At 40.6% G+C, this 13,294-nt stretch overlaps 1 protein-coding gene across 3 annotated transcripts in view; it reads left to right on the plus strand.

Annotated features, from left to right (window-relative positions):
• Positions 1–13,294, plus strand: part of RASGRF2 (Ras protein specific guanine nucleotide releasing factor 2) — a 486,592-nt gene that overhangs the window by 458,282 nt on the left and 15,016 nt on the right. For all 3 annotated transcript variants that reach the window (XM_040341627.1, XM_040341631.1, XM_040341628.1), the window contains 6 exons: positions 5,745–5,857; positions 7,662–7,722; positions 8,258–8,361; positions 8,444–8,528; positions 10,570–10,767; positions 12,493–12,572. In XM_040341627.1, coding sequence (XP_040197561.1) covers positions 5,745–5,857; positions 7,662–7,722; positions 8,258–8,361; positions 8,444–8,528; positions 10,570–10,767; positions 12,493–12,572 — 641 coding nt within the window. The remainder of the gene's footprint in view (positions 1–5,744; positions 5,858–7,661; positions 7,723–8,257; positions 8,362–8,443; positions 8,529–10,569; positions 10,768–12,492; positions 12,573–13,294) is intronic.

The following is a 13,294-nucleotide window of genomic DNA, read 5'->3' on the forward strand; positions in this document are numbered from 1 at the left end:
CGCTGGTTTACGACGCAAACTCCCCCCAGCGGCGGCCGCGGTACTGCATCCTAAGATCCGACAGTGTAAAACAATTACACCTGTCGGATCTTAGGGCTATCTATGCGTAACTGATTCTATGAATCAGTCGCATAGATACTCTGAGGCCCCGTACACACGACCAGTTTCCTCGGCAGAATTCAGCTTCCGACCGAGTTTCTGGCTGAATTCTGCCGAGAAACCCGGTCGTGTGTACACTTTCGGCCGAGGAAGCCGACGAGGAGCTCGGCGAGGAAATAGAGAACATGTTCTCTATTTCCTCGTTGTTCTATGGGAGCTCTCGTCCCGCCGAGGTCCTCGGCGGCTTCAGGGCTGAACTGGCCGAGGAACTCGATGTGTTTGGCACGTCGAGTTCCTCGGCCGTGTGTACGAGGCCTGAGAGATACGACGGAGTATCTGAGATACTCCGTCGTATCTCCGCTGTGAATCTAGCCCTAAGGGCCAGATTCACAGAGCAGATACAACGGCGTATCTCCTGATACGCCGTCGTATCTGTTGTTCTATCTATGCGACTGATTCATAGAATCAGTTACGCATAGATAGCCATAAGATCCGACAGGTGTAATTGTTTTACACTGTTGGATCTTAAGATGCAATACCGCGGCCGCCGCTGGGGGGAGTTTGCGTCGTAAACCAGCGTCGGGTATGCAAATTAGGAGTTACGGCGATCCACGACGGTTTTTCGCGTTCGCTACGTCGCCGCTAGTCTAGTTTCCCGTCGCAAAGTTAGTCGTTTTTTTTGGTGCCTTAACTTTACACAGCAATCGTATTGCTGTATAAAGTATGGCCGTCGTTCTCACGTTGAAATTTAAAAAATAATGTCGTTTGCGTAAGCCGTCCGGGAATACGGAATTACGCTACGCGTGTCGCCGTTCGAAAAAATGACGTCACTTCGCGCAAAGCACGGCGGGAGTTCGGAAACAAAGCATGCGCGGTAGGTCCGGCGCGGGAGCGCGCCTAATTTAAATGGCACGCGCCCATTGGAATTGGCCCGCCTTGCGCCGGAGGTCGCCGGCATAGTTTTCATTGCAAGTGCTTGGTGAATCAGGCACTTGCGATGAAAAATTGCGGCGGTGTAACGTATCTACGATACGTTATGCCGCCGCTCATCTACGTGAATCTGGCCCTAAGTTTTTAACCATGCAGTCTGTGGGAATATGGCATTTCTGTAGAGCAGCCTTTCTCAACCTTTTCAACACAGAGGAACCCTTGAAATAACTCTCCGGGCTCAGGGAATATCTACTAAAAATTACTATATCTACAACTTATGATACATTAGTGTGATGGTCAGTGGGAAGAATGCTGCCATTGCGACGAATTGCCCCCTTACAGATAGCTAATAAGAAAGCCCTAATAACCTCTGGAGGAACGCAATGGTTCTATAGAACCCTGGTTGAGAAACCCTGCTGTAGAGAGTATTAGGATTATGTGGATCAGAAAAGCTATTAATATTATTTTAAGTTGAAAGAGATATCATTTTTAAATAGAATTTGTATCTCCATAATCTATATTCCATGATTACAGGAAAAATACATCTTGTTAAAGGAAGAAGTGACCAAATTTAAAAGAATAGTAGTTAAATACAGAAGTGAAATAAAAGCGCAGAAAGCCATCAGCCATTGTTGTGGTGTAGTGATTGTGGGCAGCTTGATTTTCTATAAAATTGCCAATTTGTCTCTTACTAAGGTGGAAATGTTGAATGTTACTTACTGAGCCACTTAGGTAAAATTTGCTTGTGTGAATAAAAGGTTCTACAGTTTTCCCTATTTATAGAGTGTGGGTTGTTTTTTTTGTGTGTATTAGATCATTATTTGTATTGTCACTTTCAATCTTAAATGTTTCCTTTTTTTTTCCTTTTATAGTTTTCACTTTTTTATGCAGTGATAATAAATACAAAAAATAAGACTACTGATCAGCCAGGATAGTTAAAAAGGAGCTTCAGACGAGCAAAAACCATCTTAACCACTTCAGCCCCAGAAGAATAGACCCCCTTCCTAAACAGAGCACTTTTTGCGATTCGGCACTGTGTTGCTTTAACTGACAATTGCGCGGTCGTGTGACGTGGCTCCCAAACAAAATTGACGTCTTTTTTTCCACAAGTAAAACTTTCTTTTGGTGGTATTTGATCACCTCTGCGGTTTTTATTTTTTGCGCTATAAACAAAAAATAGTGATTTTTTTTTTTAAAAAAAAGCAATATTTAACCACTTAACCCCTGGATCATATTGCTGGTCAAAGACCAAAGCACTTTTTGCGATTCGGCACTGCGTCGCTTTAACTGACAATTGCACGGTGGTGCGACGTGGCTCCCAAACAAAATTGGCGTCCTTTTTTTCCCACAAATAGAGCTTTATTTTGGTGGTATTTGATCACCTCTGCGGTTTTTGCGCTATAAACAAAAATAAATGACAATTTTGAAAAAAAATTATATTTTTTACTTTTTACCATAATAAATATCCCCCAAAAATGTATAAAAAAAAGATTTTTTTCCTCAGTTTAGGCCGATACTTATTCTTCTACATATGATCACCTCTGCGGTTTTTATTTTTTGCGCTATAAACAAAAATAGAGCGACAATTTTGAAAAAAATTCAATATTTTTTAACTTTTTGCTATAACCACTTCCCGACCTCCTCATGTACATTTACGTCGGCAGAATGGCACGGACAGGCACATCAACGTACCTGTACGTGCCTGCCTAGACATGGGTGGGGGGTCCGATCGGGACCCCCCCCCGGTACATGCGGAGGTCAGGTCCGCTCGGGGAGCGATCCGGGACGACGGCGCGGCTATTTGTTTATAGCCGCTCCGTCACGATCGCTCCCCGGAGCTGAAGAACGGGGAGAGCCGTGTGTAAACACGGCTTCCCCGTGCTTCACTGTGGCGGCGTATCGATCGAGTGATCCCTTTTATAGGGAAGACTCGATCGATGGTGTCAGTCCTACAGCCACACCCCCCTACACTAGTAAACACATACACAGTGATCCCTAAATGTTACAGCGCCCCCTGTGTTTAACTCCCAAACTGCAACTGTCATTTTCACAATAAAGAATGCAATTTAAATGCATTTTTTGCTGTGAAAATGACAATGGTCCCAAAAATGTGTCAAAATTGTCCGAAGTGTCCGCCATAATGTCGCAGTCACGAAAAAAAACGCTGATCGCCGCCATTACTAGTAAAAAAAATAAAAATGCAATAAAACTATCCCCTATTTTGTAAACGCTATAAATTTTGCGCAAACCAACCGATAAACGATTATTGCTATTTTTTTTACCAAAAATAGGTAGAAGAATACGTATCGGCCTAAACTGAGGAAAAAAAATTTTTATATATGTTTTTGGGGGATATTTATTACAGCAAAAAGTAAAAAATATTGCATTTTTTTTAAAATTGTCGCTCTATTTTTGTTTATAGCGCAAAAAATAAAAACCGCAGAGGTGATCAAATACCACCAAAAGAAAGCTCTATTTGTGGGGAAAAAAGGACGCCAATTTTGTTTGGGAGCCACGTCGCACAACCACGCAATTGTCTGTTAAAGCGACGCAGTCCCGAACTGTAAAAACCCCTTGGGTCTTTAGCCAGCATATTGGTCCGGGGCTTAAGTGGATAATAAATATCCCCCAAAAATATATAAAACAAAAAAAAATTCTTCAGTTTAGGCCGACACGTATTTTTCTACCTATTTTTGGTAACAAAAAAAAATCGCAATAATCGTTTATGGATTGTTTGCGCAAAATTTATAGCGTTTACAAAATAGGAGATAGTTTTATTGCATTTTTATAAAAAAAATTTTTTTTACTACTAATGGCGGCGATCAGCGATTTTCATGACTGCGACATTATGGCGGACACATCGGACAATTTTGACACATTTTTGGGACCATTGTCATTTTCAAAGCAAAAAATGCTATAAAAATGCATTGTTTACTGTGAAAAAGACAGTGCGGTTTAGGAGTTAACCACTAGGGGGCGCTGTAGGGGTTATGTGTGACCTCATATGTTTTTCTAACTGTAGGGGGGCGGGGCTGGACATGTGACGTCATTGATCGTGTTTCCCTATATCAGGGAACACACGATTAATGAAGCTGCCACTGTGAAGAACAGGGAAGGTGTGTTTACACCCACCTCTCCCCGTTCTTCAGCTCCGGGGACCGATCGCGGGACTCCAGCGGCGATCGGGTCCGCGCGTTCTGCGACCGCAGTCACGGAGCTTCGGACCGGGTCGCGGGCCCGCGACCCACGGCTGGGCGCTTAAAGAGGACGTACAGGTACGTGCTTGTGCCCAGCCGTGCCATTCTGCCGACGTATATCTGCAGGAGGCGGTCCTTAAGTGGTTAAAGTGGATGTAAACCCGATTCATGAAATTTGAGCTGGGCATATATACAGGTATCTGCAGTGTTTTGTTATCTCTCTTCAAAGCACTATCTCTGTAGCTGTCTCCTGCTTCATTTTTCTGTTATCAGCCTGATAACTTCTGATAAGTTCTCCGACACATGTGAAAAAAAACAGCCTGAATTTTGTGTCAGGGAGGGTGCTATAAATAGATTAGCAGAAAACTGCTCTACTCACAGGACAGCTCTGAGAGTCTCTGCCTATCTGGAGAGGGGTGTGTGACTTTCCTTCAATCAGCTGTTTTCCAGTGTAATTCAAGACTTCTCTCACAGTGCAGAATGAGAAAGTGAAAATTCTAACACAAGGTTCACTTTCTAAGTAGTATATAAAGCTGAATACAGAAGATATACATGTAAATCGTATATAGGAGGATTTGTTTCATCCCTGTGTATCATCTGAGGCTATTGATTTCACTGGGTGTATGTGAGGGTTTACATCCACTTTAACCCCCCTCCCCCCACACACACACACACTTACACACTTATCTACTTTTGTCAGTTTTTGTTTTCTGGGCGTGGGTACCTTTTTCTGACAGGTCCCACTTCTGCAATTCTTGCTTAGGAGAGAATTATGAAGGTTTCTCCCTCGCCCACAGCCTCGTGGGGCATGTGACATGTGCCATGAGACTGCGGGACCAATCTGAAAGCGCAGTGGGTCTTGTGCATGTCCACTGGTGAGTTGGCTGTGAAACAAGCAGGAAGTCACAGCTGGCTTCCCACAGGCAGGTTGATGGTGCTGGGGATCCAAAGACCAGCAAAGAACCGGCCTTGGTAAAGACAGCGCTGAACTCCTGGACTGGTAAGTGTCTATTAAAAGTCAGCAGCTACAATATTTTTTTTAACAACTGACGTAACTTGATTTCACATTTTAAGGAAGATGAACACTCCCAATTTCCCTCATACTCAGTGACTGATTAGACCTTACCAGGCTTTTAACTACAGTAAAATAACACTGCAGTGTCTTTGGCACTGGGCTGGTGGGGTGTTGTGCCTTAGGTCAGGAATGCAAATTGCAATGCTGGATGTTAACAGTTATATTGTGATATTCCTGCAATTGTGCATTGGTAGTATTGCTACCAGGAGTTCTTTAGGATTCAGAGAGATCTTTTCTTTATAAAAATCTTTTGGGACATGTTCATAAAGCAGTGAATGTGACTTTCAGAAGACATTTACTGGTAGTGAATGAATGTCATTTAAAATACATGTACCATGAGGATTCTCCTGCAGTGAATGTTTGGAGAATTTCAGATTTTCTGCTTTTTAAACACACCCCTATGTGTAAGAAATATAACTTACATTTGTATCTTACTTCTAAAGGATTTTGAATTGTATCGTGACGTAAAGATGAATGTAGTAAATTTGTTGGAAGATGTGTTGCGTGACCCTGATCTCCTACCCCAGGAAAGGAAAGCTGCAAGTAACATACTAAAGTAAGTGCAGTTTTTTTTCTTAGCATACTAAAAAGCAGAACTATATTTCCAGTTCGTGATATGCCAGGCAAATTGTCAGTGACTCTGTCATCAGGCAGGCTATATGAATACTCACTACTAGAAAATACAGTAGATAACAGCAAAGCTGCTTTTGTATGGTACAATCAACACTGTAAGCAAAAACAAAAAAGAGGAAATGCATGTTCTATAAAGTGAACCTATTCTTTGCCCATGCTAGAGCAGTATAAACCCACAGGTGTCTCAATATGAGTTTAGAGATTACATTTATGAATTTGTTGAAGTGGGCGAGGGGGGCATTGGGTGTTTTGTACCACACTGCTCCATAGATTTTTTTTTTTATAAATTCATATTATTGCAATTTAAAAAAAAATTATAAAAAATAAAAATCACAAGATAATTGAAATTACTTGTGAAAGTCAAACCTGTTGTGCTCCACTTCTAACCTCTTAGAACTCTTCATATTCTTTGAGGTGGTAATCTAATATGGGCAAGGGGGGCATTAGGTGCTTTGTACCAAACTGCTCCAAATATGTTTTTTTTTATATATAAATTCGTATTATTGCAATTAAAAAAAAAATTATAAAAATCACAAGATAATTGAAATTACTTGTGAAAGTCAAACCTGTTGTGCTCCACTTCTAACCTCTCAGAACTCTTCATATTCTTTGAGGTAGTAATATAAGTAAAGCAGATGACTGGGACTACATAAGACAGTGGATGATATCTAACACATAGATATACCAAATGCAAGACATTCTAAATCAAAGGAGTAAGGGCTGGTTCACACCATGAATCGCACAGGAATGCACTGTGCAGTCCTGTGCAATTCACATGCAAGCTAAGTGCAGTGCGATTTAAGCCCCTACAGAACGATCCAGAACTATTTCAGTTCTGGATCGTACCAAAAGTAGTGCATGCACTACTTACAAAGTGCACAGTAACTGGATGGCATGGTACTACTGTACCATGTGATCTGCTGCAGACAAGCGCACTGAGTTTGCAATCTGCACTTGGGTTGTCATTAAGTTAACACTGACACCCTCTGCAAAACCCCAGTGCAGTGAGTTTTGAACATGGAGTGGGAAATGTACCGGTATATGGAACGCAAGTTCCCCACGGTGCATTCTAGGGTGAACTAGCCATAAATGTACAACCATATCAACACCAGCGGATGTTCCAGGAATGATCTCAACAGTTTCAAGTAGGGAAAGGGATTTTCTAGTGGGGAGAAGCATCCCATATCACTGTGGCCTAGAATAATTGCATCGTTGAATTGGGGGTAGTGGGGCTCCTAAGAGCGGAGAACCTTAGTTCAATGTTGAAGTGTCTAAGGACTCCAGCCACTGGGACCATATTTTATTTTGTTGATCATTCTCGGCTGTTATAGGTGGCCCTACATAGAGGTAGAGTAGAATGTATTAAGGATTTCCATCTATCCAGAGTTGGAGGAGTTGGGGATTTCCAAAGGAGTACCTTTGCTTTCTTAGCATAGAATAACAATAGACCAAGTAGTGTTCTGTTTTATTTTCTGACAGACAACATTCTACCAAGCCCAATAGACAGACGCTGGAATCCTGGGGGAGTGAGACATTGGGAAAAAAAGTAATATAATGCAAAACTTGAGTCCATTAAGCACTGTAATGTAACTTTAAAATTGTGTTTAGATAACTGTTAGGTTGACAATTTAGTTTATACATAACATATTAATTTCTACTTTAATAATGAGTTGCTCATTTAATATATTTTGTATACAGCAAATAATTGCTGCCAATTTTTGTATTAGTGGCCTTTCTCAGGATGAACAAGATGACTGCCATTTGAATATGGAGGACATAATTGCACTAGTAAGTATACTTCATTAATGCATTTTTTTTTTAAGTCACTAGATGGAAAAAAAAGCCCAGCCTGTAAAGAAAATGACTTGTATGTACCTGTCCCATCATCCGTTCCACTGATCTCGATCATCTACATTGAACATACTTCTGGATATGTCAGATACTTGGTCTACCTCTGCATGTTGTGTTTCCATCCACCTGCTTCTACACAGCCATAGTGACCATTAGTGACTGGACCAGCTGAAGGAACCGAAGAATGTAGAGAGGGACCAATTATTTGACACTACCATTAGTGTTTAATGCTGAAGATACTTCAGCAAGCTTACCTCTGCAACAGAGTGAAGATCAGTGAAAACACTCTTAACCTTAATTCATTTTTTTCCAATTCAATCATAGTTCTAAAATGTAAAAATGCATTTCTATATATGGTGCCAGAAGTAAACACTATCTTTTTTGAGAAGATAAATAAATGATTCTCATATATTTCCTAATCCTGAAACGTGGTGGTCATAAAATGATGACTGATATGTTTTATTGTTTTCAGTCAGAAGGCCCCCCCACAGAATATCTGGATACTCTGTCAGCGATGGAATTAGCCGAGCAGATCACTCTATTAGATCATATAATATTTCGAAGTATACCATACCAGTAAGTCACTGCCATTTAGCCCTGCACTTAGAGTGGCCATATGTTTTCTGAATTTATGTGATATTTTTTATTTTGCTTCTAGAGAATTTCTTGGTCAGGGCTGGATGAAAACAGATAAGATAGACCGGACACCGTATATCATGAAAACCAGCCAGCATTTCAATAATGTAAGTATTTACATCCATGCTACCTGTTAGGCTCTAATGTGTTTCTGAGTCTTGGCTATGTGATATTTTATTTAATTGAAGTTTCAGTCCCACCATAGTGGTAATTCTAGCTCCACATAGTTGCTAATTTGGTTTAACTATTTAAAAAAAAATGGGATTTATAGGAGTTTTAAAGAAAGAAAAAAATTCACCTTAATGCAATCTATGCATTAAGGTGAAATAACATCGGATGCTGCCGCCCCCGTTATACTTACCTGACCCCTCGAAAGTCCCGCGCGGTCCCGAGATCCTCTTCGCCACTCAGCCTGGCTGCTGATTGGCTAGAGCGGATGGATTAAGAGCAGCGCAGCCATTGGCTGACGCTGCTGTCAATCACATCCAGTGACGCGGCGCCGAGGGACGGGGCCGAGTGATGCAGCGAGCGGCCATGGCAGCTTGCTGTATCACGGGAGCGCGCCCGCAATTACTGACCACCATGCAAGCTCTCGCATGACTGTGGTGACTAATTGCGAGGGAGGACCAGAGACAGCTGCCGAGGGACCCTAGAAGACGTGGATCTGCACACTGGAGGTAAGTATAACATGTTTGTTATTTTAAATTTAAAAAAATTCCTTTACTAACGCTTTAATAAACAAGATCTGTGCGCATATGGTCATCAACCTGCTACAGGCATTGTAAGAGGGTGTGTTTCTTGCTTCTAGATTATTAATTTTATTTAAATTATGGGGGAGTAATATGACAAGCGGGAATGAGGAGATACATGATCCCACCATATGGAAACTTCCAGAGATGTAGGATGACAATGGCTGATTTAGGCATTCAGAGTCCACACATAACCAAAATATTTAGGAGCAGAAAAGAAAAAGTACGGATTGTTGGCAGTCGGTTCAAATTATGTTACCTCGTGAAGAGTAATGTGTTTCCTGTGTTAATTCTATCTGAGTGAATTTGTAAGGGTGGCTTTACACTGACCCCTTGCATGCAGGACTTTTGCTGCACTTTTAGAAAACACACCGAAACTGTGGGACAAAATAAAATTCTATGGCAAAACACAGCTAACCTGCACCAAAACCTTAGGTGCGCTGCACTGCACCCCGCGCAGCGGCCAAAGCGCAGCATGGCAGTCTGAAGCTGTCATAAGTCTATGGAATGTAAATAGGAGAATAATTAGAAGTTGTTCTAGTAAAGTACCAGTACTATATTAAAAATTGAAAATGATTAAAATATTAAAATTGAACCACGTAAAGCAGTTTCTCAAATTTTTTAAATACAAAGCATGATGTGAATGATAGCTGTCACAAGTGCTTGTGCTCTCAAATGAATTGTCAAGCCATCAAAGGGATGGTGTCATAACTGATTACACCATGGCAACTGCAGATCAAACAATCTAAGATGGCAGATTCCTTGGCTGTAAAGGATAGGAGGGTTTAGTTCTGCTTTAAAACCTAACTGTCACTTATTACAATAATTTGAATGGGGGCTGTTGGGGCAAGACCGAGCACTTATGCACTGCTCATGGTCGTTAAAAAGTCAAAGAGGTGACCCAATGACCACTTCTCATTTTCCAGCATTTCCTCTATTACAATTTTTTGATGGCGAGTGGTTGGTAGGCAATTGAGACACACACTGATCGCCCACCAGTAGCCATGTCAGCAAGTAGCCATCCTTAGAATCATTAGTCACCTGCAAAGTTTCAATACAGCCTTTTGACCCAAGTGGCAATCATCTGCATTGGAAGAAAATAAACTCACTTGTTCATTTTAATGTTTACAATGATTTATCTGCCATATTGATTTCATAAAAATGATGATTATACAGTAGAAACCAAAAAGCTATAGTGTTTCAGTTGAGGACCTCAGTGTCAGACAGATATTTAATAATAACTATATGGTTGGTGAGCACATTCCTGATTCAGCAAAATGTAAAGTATATTGTAGATCTCAAGCTTAGTTGATCTGTGCACATATAAAACTTCTTTATTGATAATCGTATGGTCTATTATTTCTTTCTTCTATGTCCTTTGCATGTATGGATTCTAAAGATGAGTAACCTTGTAGCATCAGAAATTATGAGCCAGCCTGATGTCACCTCTAGAGCCACCTCCATTGAGAAGTGGGTGGTGGTAGCTGATATCTGCCGATGCATGCACAACTATAATGGAGTGCTGGAAATTACTTCAGCCTTGAACAGAAGTGCAATCTATCGACTTAAGAAGACCTGGGCCAAAGTGTCTAAACAGGTAGGTAGAGCCAGAACTCCATCTGCAGTCCACAGGAGGACATCAAAGATCTTTCAGATGCCTTAATAGAGAGAGTGTGTGAACAAATGAGGGACAGGTAAGAGGTTATATCTCAGGTACACTGAGGTGTGATCATCCAAGAGTGACAAAAGATCACCAAGGCGATTTGCTACCCCACTTGTCACAGAATTAGCATTAAAGGGCATGTAATGACAAAACATTAGTGCTAATTAAGGAATTGTTAGAACCCATGTAAGGTTTGTGTTGCTGTAAGTCTCTCTCCCTGAGAGAAACCTTCCAATGGGGGCACTTATCCTTCACTTTTGAGAGATGTCTTCTCATTTCCTGTTATTTCTGCAGGACAGGTAGCCCAAACATTCTCCCCAGTCATATTGCCTTACAACCTGCACATGCACAAAAGAACCCCATTACACTAGACCCAAAGGTTTAATACTAAATTAATTGGTATGCTAAACAAGTGCAGTTGTCAAGGTTTTGAAATATTTTACTGTTTCCCAAGCACCAATAGGTTTAAATTTAGATATGTTATTTATTAACTGAGCCAAATCTCATCTTTTATACTTAGCTGAAATATTAGAAAATACATTTTGGTGTGTTTTTTTTCCAATTATTATACAGTTAAATGGAACATTTGTGTATTGTAAGTAGATTGGACATACAAAAGCAAGAATACTGCAATTGAATTTTGTATGTTTCTTGGCTTCTTAAAAACATACGTTCTGTAAAGTGTGATATATTGTTATATAGTGTTGAAGAATAATGAACTTAGGTAAATAATAATAATAATATAATAATAATAATAATGTAATAATATATATATATATATATATATATATATATATATATATATACCGTATATACTCGAGTATAAGCAGAGTTTTTCAGCCCTTTTTTTAGGGCTGAAAATACCCCCCTCGGCTTATACTCGAGTCAGTGTACCTGAGGGGCTGCGGGCATCCATTTTTTAAAACTCGCGGCTTCCTCCTGGTCCCGTCCTGTGATAGGCGTTTGACACTGTGTTCAGTGTTCTGCCTATCACGGACGTTCTTTTATCCTCAGGCTCAGTTTTCCAGCAGACACTGTGTTCAGTGTTCTGCCTATTACGGACCTTCTCTTGTCCGAGGATAAAAGAACGTCCGTGATAGGCGGAACACTGAACACAGTGTTAAACACCTATCACGGAACGGGACAGGACCAGGGGGAAGCCGCGAGTTTTAAAAAATGGACGCCCGCAGCGCAGCCTGTCAAGAATTTCAGGGACGCTGCAATGGGCACAGTGAGGTTGTAATGGGCACAGTGAGGTAATGGGCACAGTGAGGTTGGGCACAGTGATGCATGCAAAAGGGCACAGTGAGGCATGAAAATGGGCATTATTGACCCTCTTTTCCGCTTACAGTAGCTGCTGCACTTCTCACCCTGGGCTTATACTCGAGTCAATACGTTTTCCAAGTTTTTTTGTGGTAAAATTAGGTGCCGGGTCGGCTTATACTCAAGTATATACGATATATATATATATATATATATATATATATATATATATATATATATATATATATATATACATATAATAAATAATATAATAATATATAATAATAATAATGGCTTAGGTAAAAAAAATACTGTATTATTTAGTCCATGGCAGAGAAAGGGTCTTTTGCACTAAGAACTATGATTTGACTTAATGGATAAACATTTTATTTTTAGACAAAAGCACTCATGGACAAGCTTCAAAAGACTGTTTCATCAGAAGGCAGATTTAAAAACCTCAGAGAAACTCTCAAGAAGTAAGTTTTATAAATAAATATGTAATACCTTAGTCCAAGCAGAGCTTCCCAGAAGCCTGGCCATAAATCACATTACAGTGACATCTGCCCTATCCTGCAGAGAAGCTGGGACGTGAGGTCCATTGAGCAGGCCAACAGCATCACAGGATTGAGCGTTATCCCGTTTTCACACAACCACGTTTCTGGTCACCCAGCTGCTGTGCAGGACCAGAGATTCTCTAAAACTTCTTGGTTTCAGCTCTGCTGTCTGAACAGGACAGAGGTCACAAGCTTTATATGTAATTTTGCACTTATATCAATATAGGGGGGAGAAACAAACTACACAGACCAAGGTGGAGCGTTCCAGTCCTGCCCTGTGTTATTCCCTTCTCGTTTGGTGACAGATGCATGTTATTAAAGTGAAGAGGAGGAAGGAGGAGGATAGGGAGGGATAGAGCTACACTATTATATGTTTGAATCCTGGCAAAGAATAAAACAATGGTTCCTACAGAGAACTTCTTATAAGAAAGTCAATACATTGCTTCCCTCAGATTGTAGCATTGCACTCACCACCTTCCACTAATGCTGAGAAAGACAAGGTGCAAGATGGCATATAGGTAATGTGAAATATGGGTAGTGCTAAGGTAACACAGATTTGCAAGTAGGCATACATTCACATATTTTAACTTGCCATTCAAAATGGATTTGTCACCAGGTGAAAATTAAGGAAAAACAAATGCAGC

Source organism: Rana temporaria, chromosome 1 (genome assembly GCF_905171775.1).
Source record: "Rana temporaria chromosome 1, aRanTem1.1, whole genome shotgun sequence".
NCBI classification, from domain to species: Eukaryota; Metazoa; Chordata; class Amphibia; order Anura; family Ranidae; genus Rana; species Rana temporaria.